The sequence below is a fragment of the Oncorhynchus mykiss genome, chromosome 7 (genome assembly GCF_013265735.2).
Source record: "Oncorhynchus mykiss isolate Arlee chromosome 7, USDA_OmykA_1.1, whole genome shotgun sequence".
NCBI classification, from domain to species: Eukaryota; Metazoa; Chordata; class Actinopteri; order Salmoniformes; family Salmonidae; genus Oncorhynchus; species Oncorhynchus mykiss.
The window spans coordinates 79,844,119-79,868,062 of NC_048571.1; the positions used below are offsets into that span (position 1 = coordinate 79,844,119).

Below are 23,944 nucleotides of genomic sequence, written 5' to 3' on the forward strand. Positions count from 1 at the left end.
CACGTACGCTCTGTTTATGCCTACGCGGCCCAGGTGATGGCACTGAACAGGAGCATGGTTTTGTCCTGCTTCTCTACCCAATGCCCTTGCACAATCCCTCTCATTAATCTAAAGGGAATGGACTGGTGTAGGAACAATGGTGGGAACCCTCCAACTAATTATTGCACCAGCCCAAAGTTTTTAAATCCATGACAAAGGAGTGTGCAAGTACACACCCAGGGAGAAGGGTATAGAATCGCAATACAACAACCAATGGGGTCTTGGAAGAGGTTGTTTGAGGCTGCTGAGTACATTCTGTACCGCAGACTGCTCCAGCATTTCAGGTTGAAGTCGAAAGGGAAGAAACTCCATCTTGAGCCTTCACCGTGGTCTCTCGTCTTCTAGTTACTTTTCAATAGATTTGTATGATAATGTGCTTGACTTTTGTCACAGGTCACTGAGCAATAATGCACTCAGGCTAAATTGTTTGAAGGCAAGTTTAGGGGTAAGAAAAATGTCCAGGAGTTATCCATAGAGAGAAACCTTTTGAGGGACCAAACTTGTAACCATGGAAACTAGAGGTCGACCGATTATGATTTTTCAATACCGATACCGATTATTGGAGGACCAAAAAAGCAGATACCGATTAATTGGCAGATTAAATGTTTTAATTTTTTTTGTAATAATGACAATTACAACAATACTGAATTAACACTTATTTTAACTTAATATAATACATCAATAAAATCAATTTAGCCTCAAATAAATAATGAAACATGTTCAATTTTGTTTAAATAATGCAAAAACTAAGTGTTGGAGAAGAAAGTAAAAGTGCAATATGTGCCATGTAAGAAAGCTAACGTTTAAGTTCCTTGCTCAGAACATGAGAACATATGAAAGCTGGTGGTTCCTTTTAACATGAGTCTTCAATATTCCCAGGTAAGAAGTTTTAGGTTGTAGTTATTATAGGAATTATAGGACTATTTCCCTCTATACCATTTGTATTTCATTAACCTTTGACTATTGGATGTTCTTATAGGCACTTTAGTATTGCCAGTGTAACAGTATAGCTTCCGTCCCTCTCCTCGCTCCTCCTTGGGCTCGAACCAGAAACACAACGACAACAGCCACCCTCGAAGCAGCATTACCCATGCAGAGCAAGGGAAACAACCACAGGCTCAGAGCGAGTGACGTTTGAAAACGCTATTAGCACGTTCTAACTAGCCAGCCATTTCACTTCGGTTACACCAGCCTAATCTCGGGAGTTGATAGGCTTGAAGTCATAAACAGGGCAATGCTTGACGCACAACGAAGAGCTGCTGGCAAAACACACGAAAGTGCTGTTTGAATGAATGTTTACGCGCCTGCTTCTGCCTACCACTGCTCAGTTAGATACTTAAATACTTGTATCAGTCAGATACAAGTATCAGTCAGATTATACGCAACGCAGGACACGCAAGATAATATCTAGTAATATCATCAACCATGTGTAGTTAACTAGTGTTTATGATTGATTGATTGTTTTTTATAAGATAAGTTTAATGCTAGCTAGCAACTTACCTTGGCTTACTGCATTCGCGTAACAGGCAGTCTCCTTGTGGAGTGCAACAAGAGGCAGGTCGTTATTGCGTTGGACTAGTTAACTGTAAGGTTGCAAGATTGGATCCCCGAGCTGACAAGGTGAAAATCTGTCGTTCTGCCCCTGAAGGAGGCAGTTAACCCACCGTTCCTAGGACGTCATTGAAAATAAGAATGTGTTCTTAACTGACTTGCCTAGTGAAATAAAGATGAAATAAAAGGTAAATAAATAAAAATCGGCAAAATCAATGTCCAAAAATACAGATTTCCGATTGTTATGAAAACTTGAAATCGGCCCTAATTAATCGCCCATTCCGATTAATCGGTCGACCTCTAATGGAAACCCATCGTTTTCTGATTAGTAGCATGGGCCAAAGGTTCATTGGAGTGTTCTTTGAATTAGGCCATGCAAAAGGAATTAGGGTTGTAGGGTTTTCTATATAAAATAAGTTGCATGCTGTGCTAATTTAGAAGCCATGCTGGTATTCTGTACCACACTCCCACCAGCATTCTGCTCTCCGAAGTAAATGTCAGCAGAAGGTCTACTGCAGAGGAGGCTGGCGGGAGTGGCTATAGGAGGACGGGCTCATTGGAATGGCTGGGATGGCATCAATGGAACGGTATCAAACACATCAAACATATGGAAACCACATGTTGGACTTCCATTTATTACATTCTAGCCATTACAATGAGCCCATGCTCCTATAGCTCCTCCCACCAGCCTCCACTGCCCTACTGGTATACTTCTAAAACATCAGGACAGGAGCTTTTTGAAACACAAAAAAAAAACTGAAATTGAGCATTCCCCTGTTTCAAAACGTTTTCTCCCAATTTTGTTCTGAACGTAATGAGCCAGGTCAGGTGATGTCACTGTTTGAGCTAGCTACATTTCCACCGTTCTAGGACATTGGTACAGATTTTGGCCCTGAATGTTTTGTTCCAAATCCAGACCTGTACACGAGCTAGCTAAGCTAGTTTACACCAATTAGTCCATTGGTACAGGCTTTTGCCCTGGGTGCTGTTTGGTCCAGGGCCCGGGCAATGCGCCGAGCTATCTTAACTAGTTAGCTACCACTATGCTAAGCTATTACATTGGTACAGACTTTTGACCCCAGCTGATGGTATTTTGTCCAGGGCCAGGCATGTGTACAGTATTTGTCCTTTTTGTCCCTCTGGTCCCATAATAACAGTGACTTACAGCGGGAAGACCAGTCAGTACTAATATAATATAGCCCAGGCTCTGGCCAGCCTCATCGAACGCCCACTAACATTGAGCAGTCATCTACCCCCCCAGGTCTCTCTCTGTGTGACTAAGCAGCATGAAACTGAGGGAGACGTTAACCCCTTCACTGGGCTGGCTTTCATTCTGGCTCCGGATGAATCAAAGACACTCACGTCCACGCTCACTCACACACATACAGTAGGCATGCACGCTAGGGCCGGGACGATACCAGTATCTCCATATTATTTATATTTCTTTGAACCTTTATTTAACTAGGCAAGTCAGAACAAATTCTTATTTACAATGACGGCTTACCAGAAGGCAAAAGGCCTCCTGTGGGGACGGGAGCTGGGATTTAAAAAAATTAAAAAATATATAGGACAAAAACACACACCACTACATAGAGACCTAAAATGACAACATAGCATGGCAGCAACACAACATGACAACAACATGGTAGCAACACAACATAGCAGCAGCACAACATGGTAGCAGCACAAAACATGGTACAAACATTATTGGGCACAGACAACAGCACAAAGGGCAAGAAGGTAGAGCCAACAATATATCACGCGAAGCAGCCACAACTGTCAGTAAGAGTGTCCATGATTGAGTCTTGGAATGAAGAGATTGAGATTAAACTGTCCAGTTTGAGTGTTTGTTGCAGCTCGTTCCAGTCGCTAGCTGCAGCAAACTGAAAAGACGAGCGACCCAGGGATGTGTGTGCTTTGAGGACCTTTAACAGAATGTGACTGGCAGAATGGGTGTATGTGGAGGATGAGGGCAGCAGTAGATATCTCAGATAGGGGGGAGTGAGGCCTAAGGGTTTTATAAATAAGCATCAACCAGTGGGTCTTTTTTTTAATATATATATATTTTTACCTTTATTTAACTAGGCAAGTCAGTTAAGAACAAATTCTTATTTTCAATGACGGCCTAGGAACAGTGGGTAGACTGCCTGTTCAGGGGCAGAACGACATATTTGTACCTTGTCAGCTCGGGGGTTTGAACTTGCAACCTTCCAGTTGCGACGGGTATACAGAGATGACCAGTTTACAGAGGAGCATAGAGTGCAGGGATGTGTCCTATAAGGAGCACTGGTGGCAAATCTGATGGACGAATTGTAAAGAGCATCTAGCCGCTCGAGAGCACCCTTACCTGCCGATCTATAAATTACGTCTGCGTAATCTAGCATGGGTAGAATGGTCATCTGAATCAGGGTTAGTTTGGCAGCTGGGGTGAAAGAGGAGCGATTACGATAGAGGAAACCAAATCTAGATTTAACTTTAGCCTGCATCCTGATATGTGCTGAGAGAAGGACAGTGCACCGTCTAGCCATACTCCCAAGTACTTGTATGAGGTGACTACCTCAATCTTTAAACCCACAGAGGTAGTAATCACACCTGTGGGTAGAGGGGCATTCTTCTTACCAAACCACATGACCTTTGTTTTGGAGATGTTCAGAACAAGGTCAAGGGCAGAGAAATCTTTGTTGTAGAGCGTTTAACACAAAATCCGCGGAGGGGCCAGCAGAGTTTAAGACAGAATCATGGCAAGGAAACAAAATACTTCTTTAGGAAATCAGCTCTTAATGTTGGGAACAAGCATCATTATGTTGTCATCCGGAGTTAAATATATTTATTTTCCAAGCTATAGCACCCAATATTTACACACAGCAGGTTTTTAAAGGACCATAGAGTTTTGCTTGCTTCGTGGTTTCATTTTTGCCATGGAAAAAATATTGCGATATCGTCCCGGCCCTAATGTGCACACACACACACACACACACACACACACACACACACACACACACACACACACACACACACACACACACACACACACACAGAGAGTGCACACTTGCACACATTCCCTTCCACATATACAGATGCACACAACAGATTTACATACACACTACTGAGTTGCACCCCCTTTTGCCCTCAGAACAGCCTCCATTCTCCGGGGCATGGACTCTACAAGGTGTTGAAAGCATTCCACAGGGATGCTGGCGCATGTTGTCTCCAATGCTTCCCACTGTTGTATCAAGTTGGCTGGATGTCCTTTGGTTGGTGGACCATTCTTGATACACACAGGAAACTGTTGAGCATGAAAAACCCAGCAGCGTTGCAGTTCTTGACCCACGGTATCAAACAGCAACACTCCCACATACTGTGCACACCAGACTCAACCCCAGATGCTACAGCACCTACCTTCTCTAGTCGTTTTTCAGCTATTCCTAGTTCCCCTGCTCCTTCCCCACCCACTGTTAGTCACACTCAGCCCTGTCTGTCTGTCAACACACACAAACGTTATGTTCTTCTATCCTCGTGGGGACCTGAAATGTATTTCCATTCAAAATTACCCCAACGCTAACTCCTAATCCTAACGCCCTAACCCTAATTATAAACCTGACCCCAATTATAACCCTTAAACCTAACCCCTAAGCTTAAAATAGCCTTTGTACTCATGGAGAATATTTCTTGTTTTACTACCCTTGTGAGGTAATTTGGGGATTTTAGGTCCACGCAAGGATAGAAGAAGCAACCCCCCCCCCACACACACACACAGTCACAGTGAGTGTGTTGGAAACGAGATGTGAGAGACACGGGGTGTGTGTCTGTGTCAGAGCTTCTGTTCTCAGGGACAGACGAACAGCTGCTCACACACACACTAACTGCCACACACAACGGAACAAGCCGTGTGTGCGCGCGTGTATCATCTAGCTTGTAATAGGTTTCCATTGTGACTCATTCTGTTGTACAGAGGGAAGAATTTAACTGGTGTTTGTGTCCATGATTGTAACAGAGTCTGTAAGAATAGGATTCAATTTGAAATATAGGGGCGATAAACCAAATACTGTAGAATTACCGACGATGATAAAATTACTGTTGTCAATGTCGGCCAGGGCCAAAGTTTCCGCTCAGAGCTGTCCTAAACTGTGTCTTATATTGTGTACATTGTAGATCTGTATTTATTTAATACCAGGTTGAATCAACATATTATATGACCTTGAATCTACAAACACCCGCCGCTGTCTGTTGACTTTTTCAAGGTGTCCTTTTAGAGTATTTGCCTTGTAAGCGGCTCCAGCAACTGAAACTGGAAGATCTCCAGGGAAACTCAATGAATGGACCCTGAATAGAGACTCAATAGCAGGGTCGTGTTCATAAGGTCACGTTTTAAAAATGTTTTGCAATGGAAAATGTGTGCCATATTGGACCAGGTAGTCCCTTTCAGACAGTTTTCTTCCATTTGGTTCCTAATGAACACCACCCTGCTGAATGATTCTACTGTTGCAGGGAAAGGGATGATATAGAACCAGACCTGGGTTCAAATACTATTTCAAATAACAATTACTTTTACATTATTGATTTTTTTGAAAATAAATATTTTAATGTATTTGGAAATACACTTGGAAAGTATTTTAAAATATACTGACCCAAATACACTCCCATGCATTTAACCCATGTATTTCAAAATAGTATTTTAAATACAATTTGGGAGAATGTTTGTTTTTTGTTTTACAAATAACCATTTAAATACTAAAATAAAAGTACTTATTTTGGGCTGTGTATTTGAAAATACTAAAAAAACACAGAAAAAACTATTTTAAATACCAGATACTCAAATACACATCAGGAAGAGATGGGTCTCTCCATCCAATCACCAGCTCGAGCTTGAGTGAATTCAATTCAGAGTTTGTATAGAATTGAATTGAGTGATTGTATTGAATCAAACAGGACTGAACTGCATTGAACTGCATTTGTATAGAATTGAATTGAGTGATTGAATTGAATCAAACAGGACTGAACTGCATTGAGCCAGATTGAAATGAATCCATTTGAGATTTTAATCATTGGTTATTTTTCTCAGGCCTGCTGATGGGGGCGGGCAAGAGCAAGCCCAAGGAGCCAGGCCAGCGCTCACTGAGTCTCGATGGCACCATTGGCACGGGCTCGGACAGTGGGCACCACCACCACCTCAACTCGACCCAGCAGACCCAGACCCCCAACAGGAGTCCCGCCGTAGGGGGCGCCAGGCATGGCCACCACCCCGGGAATGCTCCCACCAACACCCCTGAGCTGGCGCTGTTCGGTGGAGTAGACCACACGGCCAGTATCACCTCCCCTCACAGAGGACCACTGGCAGGTAGGTGGAGCAGGAAGTTCTTAGGCAGCATTCAGCAGGGGAAACGTTGTGGAACATTTAGATGGGCTGCATTCAGCAGGGGAAACATTGTGGAACTTTCAGCTGAGCTGCGATTAGCATGGCAAAGCATTGTGGAATGTTCAGATGGAAATATGTTATGTAAAACAAACATGTTATTGTTCCATATTTCTTTGAATTACTTTTCAATAATAATTTTGGATACATATTACAAGTGTATGCCACAAATACATCCCCCCAAAGTACAGTACCTTTCTATTGATTTTCTTTGAGGAGATCCAAAATGTCATTATTCATTCCGGCTAAGGGCTGTTCTTATGCACGACGTGACGCGGAGTGCCTGGATGCATTCCAGGTGACTACCACATGGAGGTGGTTGAGAGAATGCCAAGAGTGTGCAAAGCTGTAATTAAGGCAGAGGGTGGCTTCTTTGAAGAATCTTAAAAATAAAATACATTTGGATTTGTTTAACACTTTTTTTGGTTACATGATTTCATGCAGTGGCAAAAAAAAATGTGAACATAACATTTGATCTGATCTTCATCCAGGTCACAACAATAGACACACAGTCTGCTTAAACTAATAACACACAAACAATTATACGTTTTTCTTTATTGAACACACCGTGTAAACATTCACACTCGGGATGCAAAAAGTATGTGAACCCTTGGATTTATTAACTGGTTCACCCTCCTTTGGCAGCAATAATCTCAACCAAATGTTTTCTGTAGTTGCGGATCAGACCTGCACAACGGTCAGGAGGAATTTGACCATTCCTCTTTACAAAACTGTTTTAGTTCAGCAATATTCTTGGGATGTCTGGTGTGAACTGCTCTCTTGAGGTCATGCCACAGCATCTCAAATCGGGTTGAGATCAGGACTCTGACTGGGCCACTCCAGAAGTTGTATTTTCTTCTGTTGAAGCCATTCTGTTGTTGATTTACTTCTGTGTTTTGGGTCGTTGTCCTGTTGCATCACCCAACTTCTGTTGAGCTTCAATTGGTGGACAGATAGCCTTACATTCTCCTGCAAAATGTCGCAATAAACTTGGGAATTAACTTTTCTGTCGATGATAGCAAGCTGTCCAGGCCCTGAAGCAGCCCCAGGAAAAGCAGCCCCAAACCATGATGCTCCCTCCACCATATTTTACAGTTGGGGATGAGGTTTTGATGTTGGTGTGCTGTGCCTTTTTTTCCCTCCACACATAGTGTTGTGTGTTCCTTCCAAACAACTCAACTGTAGTTTCATCTGTCCACATAATATTTTGCCAGTAGCACTGTGGAACATACAGGTCCACTTTTGCAAACTTCACACGTGCAGCAATGTTTTGTTTGGACAGAAGTGGCTTCGTCCATGGTGTTCTCCCATGAACACCATTCTTGTTTAGTGTTTTACGTATCATTGACTCGTCAGAGATGTTAGCATGTTCCAGAGATTTATTTTACGTCTTTAGCTGACACTCTAGGATTCTTCTTAACCTCCATTGACCATTGAGCACTCCTAGGGAGAGTAGCAACAGTGCTATACAATTTTTCTTACCGTGGACTGATGAACATCAAGACTTTTAGAGATACTTTTGTAGCCCTTTCCAGCTTTATGCAAGTCAACAATTCTTAATCTTAGGTCTTCTGAGATCTCTTTTGTTTGAGGGATGGTTCACATCAGGCAATGCTCCTTGTGAATAACCAACTCAAATTTTGTGAGTTTTGTTTTAAAGGGCAAGGCAGCTCTAACCAACATCCCCAATCTCGTCGTATGTTTGTCTATTGTTGTGACTTCGATGAAGATCAGATAAAATTTGATGACCAGAAAATTTGATGCAGAATTCCAGGTAATTCCAAAGGGTTCACATACTTTTTCTTGCCACTGTATGTCATGAGGAGAACACACTGGAGTCATTTAGCCTTTGGTTGGAGTGGGCAATGTATACTGTAGTTGGAGCAAAACACCAGTCTCAACGTCAACAGTGAAGAGGCGACTCCGGGATGCTGGCCTTCTAGGCAGAGTTGCAAAAAAAAGCCATATCTCAGCCTGGACAATAAAAATAAAATATTAAGTTGGGCAAAAGAACACAGACACTGGACAGAAGAACTCTGCCTAGAAGGCCAGCATCCCGGAATCGCCTCTTGACCGTTGACGTTGAGACTGATGTTTTGCGGGTACTATTTAATTAAGCTGCCATCTGAGGACTTGTGAGGCATCTGTTTCTCAAACTAGACACTCTAATGTACTTGTCCTCTTGCTCAGTTGTGCACTGGGGCCTCCCACTCTTTCTATTCTGGTTAGAGCCAGTTTGCTCTGTTCTGTGAAGGGAGTAGTACACAGCGTTGTACGAGATCTTCTGTTTCTTGGCAATTTCTCGCATGGAATAGCCTTCATTTCTCAGAACAAGAATAGAAGAAGAGAGAAAGGTCATTGTTTCTTGCCATTTTAAGCCTGTAATCGAACCCACAAATGCTGATGCTCCAGATACTCAAATAGTCTAAAGAAGGCCAGTTTTATTGCTTCTTTAATCAGAACAACAGTTTTCAGCTGTGCTAACATAATTGCAAAAGGGTTTTCTAATGATCAATTAGCCTTTTAAAATGATAAACTTGGATTAGCCAACACAACGTGCCATTGGAACACAGGAGTGATGGTTGCTGATAATGGGCCGCTGTACCCCTCTGTACCCCTATGTAGATATTCCATAAAGAAAATTGGCCGTTTCCAGCTACAATAGTCATTAACAATGTCTACACCCTATTTCTGATCAATTTGATGTTATTTTAATGGACAAAAAATTCGCTTTTCTTTCAAAAACAAGGACATTTTCGAAGTGACCCCAAACTTTTGAATGGTAGTGTGTGTATATATAACAAAAATATAAACACATGTAGTGTTGGTCCCATGTTTCATGAGCTGAAATGAAAGATCCCAGAAATGTTCCATACGCACATAAAGCTTATTTCTCTCAAATGTTTGACACAAATTTGTTTACATCCCTGGTAGTGAGCAAAGGTAATCTGACAGGTGTGTCATATCAAGAAGCTGATTAAACAGCATGATCATTACACAGGTGCACCTTGTGCAGGGGACAATAAAAGGCCAATCTAAAATGTGCAGTTTTGTCACACAACACAATGCCACAGATGTCTGAAGTTTTGAGCAAGCTTGCAATTGGCATGCTGTTTGCAGGAATGTCCACCAGAGCTGTTGCCAGATAGTTTAATGTTTATTTCTCTACCATAAGCCTCCTCTAAAGTCGTTTTAGAGAATTTAGCAGTACGTCCAACCGGCTTCGCAACAGCAGACCACGTGTAACCACGTCAGCCCAGGTTCTCCACATCTGGCTTCTTCACCTACGGGATCACCTGAAACTGTGGGTTTGCACAACTGAAGAATTTCCCTGAGATGGTCAGAAACCCATCTGATTGCTGATAACAACATTGTGAACAGAGTGAACCATGGTGGGGTTATGGTATGGGCAGGCATAAGCTATGAGCAACGAACACAATTGCATTTTATCGATGGCAATTTGAATGCACAGAAATACCTTGACGAGATTTTGAGGCCCATTGTCGTGCCATTCATCTGCCGCCATCACCTCATGTTTCAGCATGATAATACACAGCCCCATGTGGCAAGGATCTGTACACAAAAATGTCCCAGTTCTTCCAGGGCCTGCAGGACCAGACATGTCACCCAATGAGCCTGTTTGGGATGCTCTGGATTGACGTATCCGACAGCGTGTTCCAGTTCCCGGCAACATCCAGCAACCTTGCACTTCCATTGAAGAGGAGTGGGACAACATTCCAGAGGCCACAATCAACAGCCTGATCAACTCTATGCGAAGGAGATGTGTCACACTGCATGTGGCAAAAGGTGGTCACACCAGGTACTGACTGGTTTTCTGAAGGTGGTCACACTTGATACTGACTGGTTTTCTGAAGGTGGTCACACTTGATACTGACTGGTTTTCTGATCCACGCCTAAACTTAAAAAAAGGTTATCTGTGACCAATAGATGCATATCTGTATTCCCAGCTATGTGAAATCCATAGATTAGGGCCTAATGGATTTATTTCAATTGACTGATTTCCTTATGAACTCAGTAAAATCTTTGAAATTGTTTCATGTTGATTTTATATTTTTGTTCAGTGTAAATCACACAGCTGACCAAATTACGCAGTATTTTAGTTCTGGGTTAACCACGATTATAAATAGCCAGGTTGTTCAGCTATATGTACAAGCCACAGGAGGTTGGTGGCACCTTAATTGGGGAGGACGGGCTTGTGGTAATGACTGGAGCGGAACCGGTGGAATGGTATCAAATAAATGGTTAACATGTGTTTGATGCCCTTCCATTTTCCCCGTTTCAGCCATTTATTATGAGCCGTCCTCCCCTCAGCAGCCCCCACTGGTACAAGCCTAGGAGGAGAACCCCAGGACCTCAACAAGGTCACATACAGCCACAACACAGTGGTCCTACCTGATTGGTATATTTGTACCTTTATTTAACTAGGCAAGTCAGTTAAGAACAAAATCTTATTTTCAATGACGGCCTAGGAACAGTGGAACTGCCTGTTCAGGGGCAGAATAACAGAATTGTACCTTGTCAGCTCGGGAATTTGAACTTGCAACCTTCCGGTTGCTAGTCCACCACTCTAACCACTAGGCTACCCTGCCGCCCCAATATAGTTAGCTATCCAGGCAGTTAACTGCAGTGCTCCAACCACCTGAATATCAGCTATAATGCCCAATATGTGAATGTTTGTTTGTTTTAGCTACTGTCACAATGCTGATTGCCTATGATGGTAAAGCTTTCCATTTGGCTATTACCGTTAAGTGTATATCATCTGTCTTGCTTAAAATTTAAGTAATTGACACAAATAGCCATGTGATCACATTCAAACATGTTCTCATGTGGCATCTGCATTCTGATGGCAACAGAGCTAGGAAGCAAGTGCTGCAAAAGTTCTGCAGTCTGCAACAACTACAAGGAGGGGATTCAGGGGTTTATCACCGAGCACCCGGGATTTGTGGCTAACTGCCTGATTCACTATGTCTAGTCCTCTGTAGCTAAGTTGGTAGAGAATGGTTCTTGCAATGCCTGGATAGTGGCTTTGACTCCCAGGGCCACCTATACCGAACAAATGTATGAACACATGACTTTAGGTTGCTTTGGATCAAAACGTCTCTGCCAAAATTACAGTAATATTATTATAATACCAGTTTTTATGAGTTGGTGCACTATGACGAGAAGGTGAAGTAACTATAAACGAGTACGCTGTCAGCAATCAGTGAACACATTTTATTTCCCCTAGCTTTATGCTATAGTTGCAATATAGTGTGCTTTCTGGACCGATGTGTGTTTTATTCTCTTTCAGCACCTTCTAGTGTACTGGCGGTTTGTGTAGACTACTTCCTTTGGCGCAGGTTAGGAAGAGGAAACGGGGGTACCTTTCCCTCAAAAACCATTCCATTTATTCCATTCCAATGAGCCCGTCCTCCTATAGCTCATCCCACCAGCCTCCGCTAGTGTATTTGCAGCATCTGTTGACAGCGACTATTGAATTACAATAAATATAATGTACTAAGTTAAATTTTTGTGAAGACTGAAAAACATACAGGTATTGTTGAGATGGGAATGGTATGATCATGGAAAAACCTTCTTTAAGCTACATCTGCTTGGAGTGCCAAGCCCGTCTCCAGGTAGTGCCAAGCCCGTCTCCAGGGAGTGCCAAGCCCGTCTCCAGGGAGTGCCAAGCCCGTGTCCAGGGAGTGCCAAGCCTGTCTCCAGGGAGTGCCAAGCCCGTCTCCAGGAGTGCCAAGCCCGTCTTCAGTTTGACTTTGAAGACTCTCACAGACCTGACATGACACTATAGTGTGTCTAGACCAGATGGTCAATCATTATTTTGCGTCTCCTGTAAAGTGATTGGTTGCACTTTCATTTCTGGGATTTTCTGCTGGCTAGAGTCCCCCCCCCCCCCCCCCCCCCCCGGCGTCTAATTAACCAATCAAAGATTGGGAAAGCTGAGAAACTATAGATGTTGTGACCGTCAAGGACATTAGGCAGCCCTAATGTCAATGCCGGTATCTCTTTCCAGGAAATGTACATTGGATTAGACAGCCCAATGTTTCCCGTAGTTGTTTTTATTTTGGCAGGGTGCAAAAGCCAACAATGTAATATTCTAAGATGTGAATGCCAAAACATTCAATTGAAATGAATTGAGACAAATATTTAGGTGTTGGCAACAGAGCTGATTATCCTACTGCCTATTTCAGTTGTTTCTCCCATTTTTCTCTGCAGATCCTTTCAAGCTCTGTCAGGCTAGATGGGGAGTGTCGCTGTACAGCTATTTTCAGGTCTCTCCAGAAATGCACGATCAGGTTCAAGTCTGGGATCTGGCTGGGCCACTCAAGGACATTCAGAGACTTGTCTCGAAGCCACTCATTGGCTGTGTGCTTAGCCTCGTTGTCCTATTGGAATGTGAACCTCCGTCCCAGTCTGAGGTCCTGAGCGCTCTGGAGCAGGTTTTCATCAAGGATCTCTCTGTACTTTGCTCCGTTCATCTTTCCCTCGATCCTGACTAGTCTCCCAGTCCGTGCCGCTGAAAAACCTCCCCACAGCATGTTGCTGCCACCGCCATGCTTCATTGTAGGGATGGTGCCAGGTTACCTCCAGACGCGACGCTTGGCATTCAGGCAAAGCGTTTCATCAGAACAGAGCATCTTGTTTCTCATGGTCTAAGGGTCCTTTAGGTGCCTTTTGGCAAACTCCAAGTGGGCTGTCATGTGCCTTTTTACTGAGGAGTGGCTTCCGCCATGACCACTCTACCACAAAGAAAGGCCTGATTGGTGGAGTGCTACAGAGATGGTTGCCCTTCTGGAAGGTTCTCCCGTCTCCACAGAGGAAGTCTGGAGCTCTGTCAGAGTGACCATCGGGTTCTTGGTCACCTCCCTGACCAAGGCCCTTCTCCCCCGATTGCTCAATTTGGCCGGGCGGCCAGCTCTAGGAAGAGTCTTGGTGGTTCCAAACTTCTTCCATTTAAGAGTGATGTAAGCCACTGTGTTCTTGGGGACCTTCAATGCTGCAGAAATGTTTTGGTACCCTTCCCCAGATCTGTGCCTCGGCACAATCCTGTCTCTGAGCTCTACGGGCAATTCTCTCAACCTCATGACTTTGGTTTTTGCTCTGACATGCACTGTCAACTGTGGGACCTAATATAGGTGTGTGTGTGTGTGTGTGTGTGTGTGTGTGTGTGTGTGTGTGTGTGTGTGTTCCTTTCCAAGTCATGTCCAATCAATTTAATTTAATACTGGTAGACTCCAGTCAAGTTGTAGAAACATCTCAAGGATGATCAATGGAAACAGGATGCACCTGAGCTCAATTTCGAGTCTCATAGTAAAGGGTCTGAATACTTATGTAAATAAGGTCTTTCTGTTTTTCACTTTGTCAGTATGGGGTATTGTGTGTAGATTGAGGAAAAAATATAATTTAATACATTTTAGAATAAGCCTGTAACGTAACAAAGTATGGAAAATATCAAGAGGTCTGATTACATTCTGAAGGTACTCGTAGTTCTATATGAATATAGTGTATTACAAAAAGAGGATACTGTACTTTGGCTTGAGAGATGCATGTGTGCTGCATGTGTGTTAGCCCAAAACTCTCCTATCTCTAACATTTTGTGTGTGTGTGTGTGTCCATCCTGTAGGAGGTGTCACTACATTTGTGGCACTCTATGATTATGAATCACGGACTGCCTCAGACCTGACCTTCAAGAAAGGCGAGCGGCTGCAGATCATCAACAACACGTAAGGAGATGCCCACTCCATCGTATCCCTGTTTAGATACTACATGTCCGCCATGTACTCTCACCTAGACACACACACTCATCCAGACGAAGACAAACCCAAACACACACCGTGTGGACACACAAGCATGCACACTGTACACACACAGTCACAGTGAGTGCCGACTTATTCATAATTCCTCGTTAGCCAAACAACACTGTCTGTCCCCTTTCTGTCACCCCATCTGCTGTGTACAACATTACTACTAATGTTTTCAGATCTTACAAGGGCAACCTTGTCAGGTCATGTTCATTAGGCACCAAACGAAAGAAAACAAACTGAAACAGCGAGGCACTACTGCTGTAAAAATGTTTTCTGTTGCGTGCCCTAATGAACGCAATCCTGACTCTAGCCCTTCTACTGTTGATTGGGTCTAATAGTTCAAGTTTGTCCTTTCCAAAAGCATCACTCTGACAGACACAAGCCAGTTTATTTCCCAAAAAGTATTTGTTCCATCACTGGGTATTTTGGATGCAACAGGAGAGAATACGTCATACCCAGATATGTCACCCAATGAGCCTATTTAGATACAACAGAGTTGGATTACAGGAAGACGGTTCACAGCTCACTATAGGAAGACATTTTAAAATGCACCGTTACAAAACATACATTTCAGGTCAGGCCATGTGGGAGTTAGGTACAGGATGGTCTCTGCCTGTTTTACACACACACACACACACACACACACAAAACACACACACACACACAAAACACACACATACAGTCGAAGTCGGAAGTTTACATACACTGAGGTTGGAGTCATTAAAACTAGTTTTTCAACCAGTCCACAAATTTCTTGTTAACAAACTATAGTTTTGGCAAGTCGGTTAGGAAGTAATTTTTCCAACAGTTGTTTACAGACAGATTATTTCACTTATAATTCACTGTATCACAATTCCAGTGGGTCAGAAGTTTACATACACTAAGTTGACTGGGCCTTTAAACAGCTTGGAAAATTACAGAAAATTATGTCATGGCTTTAGAAGCTTCTGATAGGCTAATTGACATCATTTGAGTCAATTGGAGGTGTACCTGTGGATGTATTTCAAGGCCTACCTTCAAACTCAGTGACTCTTTGCTTGACATCATGCAAAAATCAAAAGAAATCAGCCAAGGCCTCAGAAAAAATTGTAGACCTCCTTAAGTCTGGTTCATCCTTGGAGCAATTTCCAAATGCCTGAAGGTACCACGTTCCTCTGTACAAACAATAATACGCAAGTATAACCACCATGGGACCACGCAGCCATCACATCGCTCAGGAAGGAGACGTGTTCTGTCTCCTAGAGATGAAAGTACTTTGGTGTGAAAAATGCCAATCAATCCCAGAACAACAGCAAAGGACCTTGTGAAGATGCTGGAGGAAACGGGTACAAAAGTACCTATATCCAGAGTAAAACGAGTCCTATTTCGACATAACCTGAAAGGCCGCTCAGCAAGGAAGAAGCCACTGCTCCAAAACCGCCATAAAAAAAGCCAGACTACGGTTTGCAACTGCACATGGGGACAAAGATCGTACTTTTTGGAAAAATGTCCTCTGGTCTGATGAAACAAAAATAGAACTGTTTGGCCATAATGACCATCGTTATGTTTGGAGGAAAAAGGGGGAGGCTTGCAAGCCGAAGAACACCATCCCAACCGTGAAGCACTGGGGTAGCAGCATCATGTTCTGGGGGTGCTTTGCTGCAGGAGGGACTGGTGCACTTCACAAAGTAGATGGCATCATGAGGGGGAAAAAAGGATGTGGATATATTAAAGCAACATCTCAAGACATCAGTCAGGAAGTTAAAGCTTGGTCACAAATGGGTCTTCCAAATGGACAATGACCCCAAGCATACTTCCAAAGTTGTGGCAAAGTGGCTTAAGGACAACAAGGTCAAGGTATTGGAGTGGCCATCACAAAGCCCTGACCTCAATCCTATAGAAACTTTGTGGGCAGAACTGAAAGTATGCGAGCAAGGAGGCCTACAAACCTGTCTCAGTTACACCATCTCTGTCAGGAGGAATGGGCCAAAATTCACCGGACTTATTGTGGGAAGCTTGTGGAAGGATACTCGAAACGTTTGACCCAAGTTAAACAATATTAAAGGCAATGCTACCAAATACTAATTGAGTGTATGTAAACTTCTGACCCACTGGGAATGTGATGAAAGAAATAAATGCTGAATAAATAAATAAAAACTGAAAAGCTTAAATAAATCATTCTCTCTACTATTATTCTGACATTTCATATTCTTAAAATAAAGTGGTGATCCTAACTGAACCAAGACAGAGATTTTTTACTTGGATTAAATGTCAGGAATTGTGAAAAACTGATTTTAAATGTATTTGGCTCAGGTGTATGTAAACTTCTTACTTCAACTGTGAGTGTGTATATATATAATCACACACATAGTTGTTGCTACTGTTCTATGGTCTGGTCTTGTGTGCTCTGCTGTTTGCTGCATTTCTTTCTGTGTGTTTTTGATGTTCTCTGCTGTCTGTTATTTCCCTCTCTCATGCTTCATGGTTTCTCTTAGGAGAAAGTACAGCTTCAGGTCAGTGAACTAATCCTTTCTGATCCCCCCCCTGTCTTAACTTCTCGTCACCTTTCCTCTTCCCGATCAACCCCGTTTTTCCTCAGTGTGCACTGAGGTGATGTGTGTCAGCTCAACCTACAACAAACCAAACCATTTGTGCTGATGAACTCAAAGGCAAAATGACAGTTTGTGAAGTACGTTTTGTCATTGTTTTCACTTGGTTTCCCTGTTTTTTAAATGATTATTTAGTCAAGAGAGGTTAAGATCTTTTTTGATCCTATGAATGTCATGGTGTGAGCACACAGTGTCCTCCACTGGTTTTACTCCCAGGGCTGTTTTTAGGCTTCAACCACGGTCAAATGTGTCTATCTGATGTGAGTGACCAGTTAGTACTCTGAATGAACCCAGGGAGGGCTTCTGGTTGTCCAAGTCAATAACCCTGTCATCACCTCCTTCTCTCCTGTGTCTCGCTGCAGGGAAGGGGACTGGTGGCTGGCTCGGTCTCTGACTACCGGAGAAAGCGGTTACATCCCCAGCAACTATGTGGCCCCCTCTGACTCCATTCAAGCAGAAGAGTACATCAACTTTTTTTTTTGTTTTTTTTTATCTCGATCTTTCCTGTTTTTATCGAGTTATAAAATGTAGACTTTTTTTGGAAACAGCCGTGGGTTTAGAATGCTGAGATGGAGCTAGGGTTGCAAAATGCTGGTAACTTTGCCTATTCCTGGAATCAGAAAGAAATGTGGAATCCTCCAACCAGGATTTCTGGAAAAAACTGGGAATTTTGTTACTAGAATGTTGCAACCCTAGAAGAAGCAGCATGGCGTCCAGCTTTAATAACATTGGCCAAACTCTCTCTAAGATGTATGACTATGGACAAACCCATCTGGATAGTAAAATACCCTGGTCTCAGATGTACTTCAGATGTACTTCAGATGTACTTCAGATGTACTTCAGTAGTGCTCCATAAGGATATTAAAGGGACAGTTTCCCTCCAAAATCACAGTTTGTTAGGCCTTTTCATTTCTCAAAAGTGGCCTTCTGATGGCATAACTCCATGTCCCAGGCCATCTGTTTTGTAGATCCACCTATATGCCACAATCAAAAATATGTTGGAAAAGATAAGCACTGCATAATTTCCCCACAAAATGTATGTGCTAATAAAGCTGGATCGACACAATACCACTGGAGCGTGGACTCGTCGACGTGACACTTGTTTTGAGGTCTGAATACGTGACCCCACTATGATTTTGGAGTGCAATGCCACTTTGCTCAGTGGCAGGTTCTCACTGTTCTTTCTCACTCACTCTGGCCCACTTTCACAGGTGGTATTTTGGGAAAATAACTCGGCGCGACTCAGAGAGGCTCCTTTTGAGTTTACAGAACCGACGAGGCACCTTCCTGGTCCGAGAGAGCGAGACCACCAAGGGTGAGAAGAACCCCTCAGAGAGCGACAGACATTTTAGACGTGGAGTAGAAGCACTGTTAGATTATTGTCAAATTCCTTGTTGAAGTTTCCTCTTTTTATTGTGAAGTAGTAAATTTGAACACGGAATGAACCCACCAAACGGTTGAAGAGGCACTTTGTCCCTCTCCCCCAAACAATGACATAAATGCAGTGAAACGGACTTGTAGGTCCAGAGTTGAGTTTGAGGATAATGAGGTCATGTGGTGTAGCTTATGCTGTGAACATGTAGTGTGCTAATGTGTGTAGTGTGGAACACTAGATGCGTAACTAGCTTGATTGGAGTATGACTACTACAGATGTCCAGGTGATCCATTCACACTTGAAGTTAACTGGTTTTGACCCACACATTACTCCTTCCACACACACAGAAGCATAGAGATGAATGCAGACAATGTATCAAATCATTTTGTAATTCTATTTTTCTGCACAGGAGCCTACTGCCTGTCCGTGTTGGACTACGACAACACCAAAGGTCTCAACGTCAAACATTACAAGATACGCAAGCTAGACAGCGGTGGTTTCTACATCACCTCACGCACCCAGTTCAGCAGCCTGCAGCAGCTGGTCTACCACTATCATAGTGAGTAAACCGCTCGTCTGTTACTGTCGCGGAGAGTAACCAGCTGATCTATTACTGTCACGGTGAGTAACCAGCTGGTCTGTTACTGTCGCAGTGAGTAACCAGCTGGTCTGTTACTGTCGCAGTGAGTAACCAGCTGGTCTGTTACTGTCGCAGTGAGTAACCAACTGGTCTATTACTGTCGCAGTGAGTAACCAGCTGGTCTGTTACTGTCGCAGTGAGTAACCAACTGGTCTATTACTGTCGCAGTGAGTAACCAGCTGGTCTATTACTGTCGCAGTGAGTAACCAGCTGGTCTGTTACTGTAGCAGTGAGTAACCAGCTGGTCTGTTACTGTAGCAGTGAGTAACCAGCTGGTCTGTTACTGTCGCAGTGAGTAACTAGCTGGTCTGTTACTGTCGCAGTGAGTAACCAACTGGTCTATTACTGTCGCAGTGAGTAACCAACTGGTCTATTACTGTCACAGTGAGTAACCAGCTGGTCTGTTACTGTCGCAGTGAGTAACCAGCTGGTCTGTTACTGTCACGGTGAGTAACCCGCTGGTCTGTTACTGTCGCAGTGAGTAACCAGCTGGTCTGTTACTGTCATGGTGAGTAACCAGCTGGTCTGTTACTGTCGCAGTGAGTAACCAACTGGTCTGTTACTGTCGCGGTGAGTAACCAACTGGTCTATTACTGTCGCAGTGAGTAACCAGCTGGTCTGTTACTGTCACGGTGAGTAACCAGCTGGTATGTTACTGTCACAGTGAGTAACCCGCTGGTCTGTTACTGTCACGGTGAGTAACCCCCTGGTATGTTACTGTCACGGTGAGTAACCCTCTGGTCTGTTACTGTCACGGTGAGTAACCCACTGGTATGTTACTGTCACGGTGAGTAACCCGCTGGTCTGTTACTGTCACGGTGAGGAACCCGCTGGTCTGTTACTGTCACGGTGAGGAACCCGCTGGTCTGTTACTGTCACGGTGAGTAACCCCCTGGTATGTTACTGTCACGGTGAGTAACCCTCTGGTCTGTTACTGTCACGGTGAGTAACCCCCTGGTATGTTACTGTCACGATGAGTAACCAGCTGGTCTGTTACTGTAGCAGTGAGTAACCCCCTGGTATGTTACTGTCACGGTGAGTAACCAGCTGGTCTGTTACTGTAGCAGTGAGTAACCCCCTGGTATGTTACTGTCACGGTGAGTAACCAGCTGGTCTGTTACTGTAGCAGTGAGTAACCCCCTGGTATGTTACTGTCACGGTGAGTAACCCTTTGGTATGTTACTGTCACGGTGAGTAACCCCCTGGTATGTTACTGTCACGGTGAGTAACCCCCTGGTATGTTACTGTCACGGTGAGTAACCCCCTGGTATGTTACTGTCACGGTGAGTAACCAGCTGGTATGTTACTGTCACGGTGAGTAACCCCCTGGTATGTTACTGTCACGGTGAGTAACCAGCTGGTCTGTTACTGTAGCAGTGAGTAACCCCCTGGTATGTTACTGTCACGGTGAGTAACCAGCTGGTCTGTTACTGTAGCAGTGAGTAACCCCCTGGTATGTTACTGTCACGGTGAGTAACCAGCTGGTCTGTTACTGTAGCAGTGAGTAACCCCCTGGTATGTTACTGTCACGGTGAGTAACCCTTTGGTATGTTACTGTCACGGTGAGTAACCCCCTGGTATGTTACTGTCACGGTGAGTAACCCCCTGGTATGTTACTGTCACGGTGAGTAACCCCCTGGTATGTTACTGTCACGGTGAGTAACCAGCTGGTCTGTTACTGTAGCAGTGAGTAACCCCCTGGTATGTTACTGTCACGGTGAGTAACCCCCTGGTATGTTACTGTCACGGTGAGTAACCAGCTGGTCTGTTACTGTAGCAGTGAGTAACCCCCTGGTATGTTACTGTCACGGTGAGTAACCAGCTGGTCTGTTACTGTAGCAGTGAGTAACCCCCTGGTATGTTACTGTCACGGTGAGTAACCAGCTGGTCTGTTACTGTAGCAGTGAGTAACCCCCTGGTATGTTACTGTCACGGTGAGTAACCCTTTGGTATGTTACTGTCACGGTGAGTAACCCCCTGGTATGTTACTGTCACGGTGAGTAACCCCCTGGTATGTTACTGTCACGGTGAGTAACCCCCTGGTATGTTACTGTCACGGTGAGTAACCAGCTGGTCTGTTACTGTAGCAGTGAGTAACCCCCTGGTATGTTACTGTCACGGTGAGTAACCCCCTGGTCTGTTACTGTCACGGTGAGTAACACGCTGGCCCGTTACTGTCTGTCGCAGTGAGTAACGTATTATAAGCACATCATTAGCACCTTATATGTTAATAGATGCTTACAAGCATGATTATTATACAGCCAGTAACACCAAACTTGAAGTGAATGTTTTGGTGTTTATTTGTTCATGTACTGTAATATGGTGTAAAGTCAAGGGCATGGTTTGAGCAATTCAGTCGTTCTGTTTCACAACCGTTTCCAATTAGTGTAAAGTGCAATGGCTATCTGTCTCCGGACTTGAACCCCATTGAAAACCTGTGGTTTGGATTGAAGAGGTACAGACTAAGGATATCAAGGTTCTGGAAAGAATCTGTATGGTGGAATGGTCCAAGATCTCTCCGAATGTGTTCTCCATCCTTAAACATTTTAGAAAAAGGCTCAGTTTTGTCATTCTTGCAAGGAGAGGTATTGTTTATATGTTAAACAATATATTTTTCTATGATCAATTGTATTAATAAATATAATTCCCAAGGTTTTTTGCAAACAATATAGCTGAGTATTTTAATTATTTATTTTGTATTGTGATTTTTGCTCATTTTTATCAAGGCTGTCAATAATTTCCGACCCAACTGTATATTTAAAATATATAATTGTTGTTACATGGTATGCAGTGTCTTTGTCAATAATATATCAAAGTGAAACCGAATACAGACGACACAGACAGAATAACTCAATAAGAATATTGAACACTCTTTATTTGAAACGTTTTACCCCTTTTTCTCCCCAATTTCATGGTATCCAATTGGTAGTTAGTCTTGCCCATCGCTGCAACTCCGATACGGACTCGGGAGAGACAAAGGTCAAGAGTCATGCGTGCGCCAAAACACGAAACTGACAAGCCGCACTGCTTCTTGACACATTGCTCGCTTAACCCGGAAGCCAGCCGCACCAATGTGTCGGAGGAAACACCGTACACCTGGTGACCGATGTCAGCGTGCATGCGCCCGGGCCCGCCACGAGTTGCTAGGGCTTGATGGGGACATCCCGGCCGGCCAAACCCTCCCCTAACCCGGATGACGCTGGGCCAATTGTGCGCCGCCTCATGGGTCTACCGATCGCGGCCGGCTGCGACACAGCCTGGGATCGAACCCGGGTCTGTAGTGACGCCTCTAGCACTGCGATGCAGTGCCTTAAGACAGCAGCGCCACTCGGGAGGCCAAACACATTTCTGACACTTGTCAGATGTGCCAATCTCTCAGAAAACCCAAAACAACTGTCTAGGTGGATAGTGTTAACAAGGGTGAACAGTTCCAGTTGTCTAGGCGGTGACCGTATGCCTCGCTCTGTCTTCCCGTACCGAACCACAGAGCATGCAGATGGACTGTGCCACTGTCTGACAGAGGTGTGTCCGATGCTGAAGCCTCAGACCCAGGGCCTGGCCCGCGACGCCTGGGAGATATCCCGGGAGTCCCTCCACCTCGACCTCAAACTGGGCCAGGGCTGCTTCGGAGAGGTCTGGATGGGTAAGACACACACACACACACTGTTTTTTGAAGTATAGATGAATAATACATCGTTTTTTAACAGACACCTTTATTCCAACTTCATGTATTTCAACTATAACTTCATATAAGGACTGTGTAGTTAGTTGTGGCAGAAACGTGGGTCTGTTCCATGGGCTGTCCTGTGTACTCCTTTAGCTTCGTTGGCTAGGTACTCTGGGTACTCTGACCCATGGCTATTGTGTTTCTAAAGGGACATGGAATGGTACAACGCGGGTGGCCATCAAGACCCTGAAGACGGGTACCATGTCCCCAGAAGCCTTCCTCCAGGAAGCACAGGTCATGAAGAAGCTGAGACATGAGAAACTGGTGCAGCTCTACGCCGTGGTGTCTGAGGAACCCATCTACATCGTCACCGAGTACATGAGCCAAGGTAACAGTAGAGCAATCATCATCATCATCATCATCATCATCATCATCATCATCGCTGACTACATGGGCTGTGGTCCAGGCTGGTCTTCACGTGTGTATGCGCACACACACACACACACACACACACACACACACACACACACACACACACACACACACGTTGTTCTTGTGTTCCCTTTCTCCTGCCTTCTCTCTCTTTCTCTCAGTATTCTGATAACACTGTCGCTCCCATAGGTAGCCTGTTGGACTTCCTGAAAGGTGACACGGGCAAGCTGCTACGTCTACCCCAGTTAGTGGATATGGCATCTCAGGTGGGACAAACGCTACAATGTTCAATACCTTTTGGCATAATGGTCTTATTTCAGTTGATTTTAAGTTTTTCTCCTCTTTTGTTCATTTTTACTCAGAATTTTCTTTCTCTCTCTCGCTGTGTCTCTCTCTCTTGCTGTCTCTCTCTCTCT

The 23,944-nt window shown here is 44.0% G+C and overlaps 1 protein-coding gene across 4 annotated transcripts in view; it reads left to right on the plus strand.

Moving 5' to 3' along the window:
• The window catches only part of LOC110529042 (proto-oncogene tyrosine-protein kinase Src), a 33,083-nt gene that overhangs the window by 3,709 nt on the left and 5,430 nt on the right, over nt 1-23,944 (plus strand). The window contains exons 2-10 of one of the 4 annotated variants that reach the window (XM_036984170.1): nt 6,653-6,928; nt 14,646-14,745; nt 17,301-17,318; nt 17,777-17,875; nt 18,626-18,729; nt 19,199-19,348; nt 22,917-23,072; nt 23,305-23,484; nt 23,718-23,794. In XM_036984170.1, coding sequence (XP_036840065.1) covers nt 6,661-6,928; nt 14,646-14,745; nt 17,301-17,318; nt 17,777-17,875; nt 18,626-18,729; nt 19,199-19,348; nt 22,917-23,072; nt 23,305-23,484; nt 23,718-23,794 — 1,152 coding nt within the window. In that variant the 5' untranslated portion in view covers nt 6,653-6,660. The remainder of the gene's footprint in view (nt 1-6,652; nt 6,929-14,645; nt 14,746-17,300; nt 17,319-17,776; nt 17,876-18,625; nt 18,730-19,198; nt 19,349-22,916; nt 23,073-23,304; nt 23,485-23,717; nt 23,795-23,944) is intronic. The other 3 variants (XM_036984172.1, XM_036984171.1, XM_036984173.1) reach the window with 3 other exon arrangements.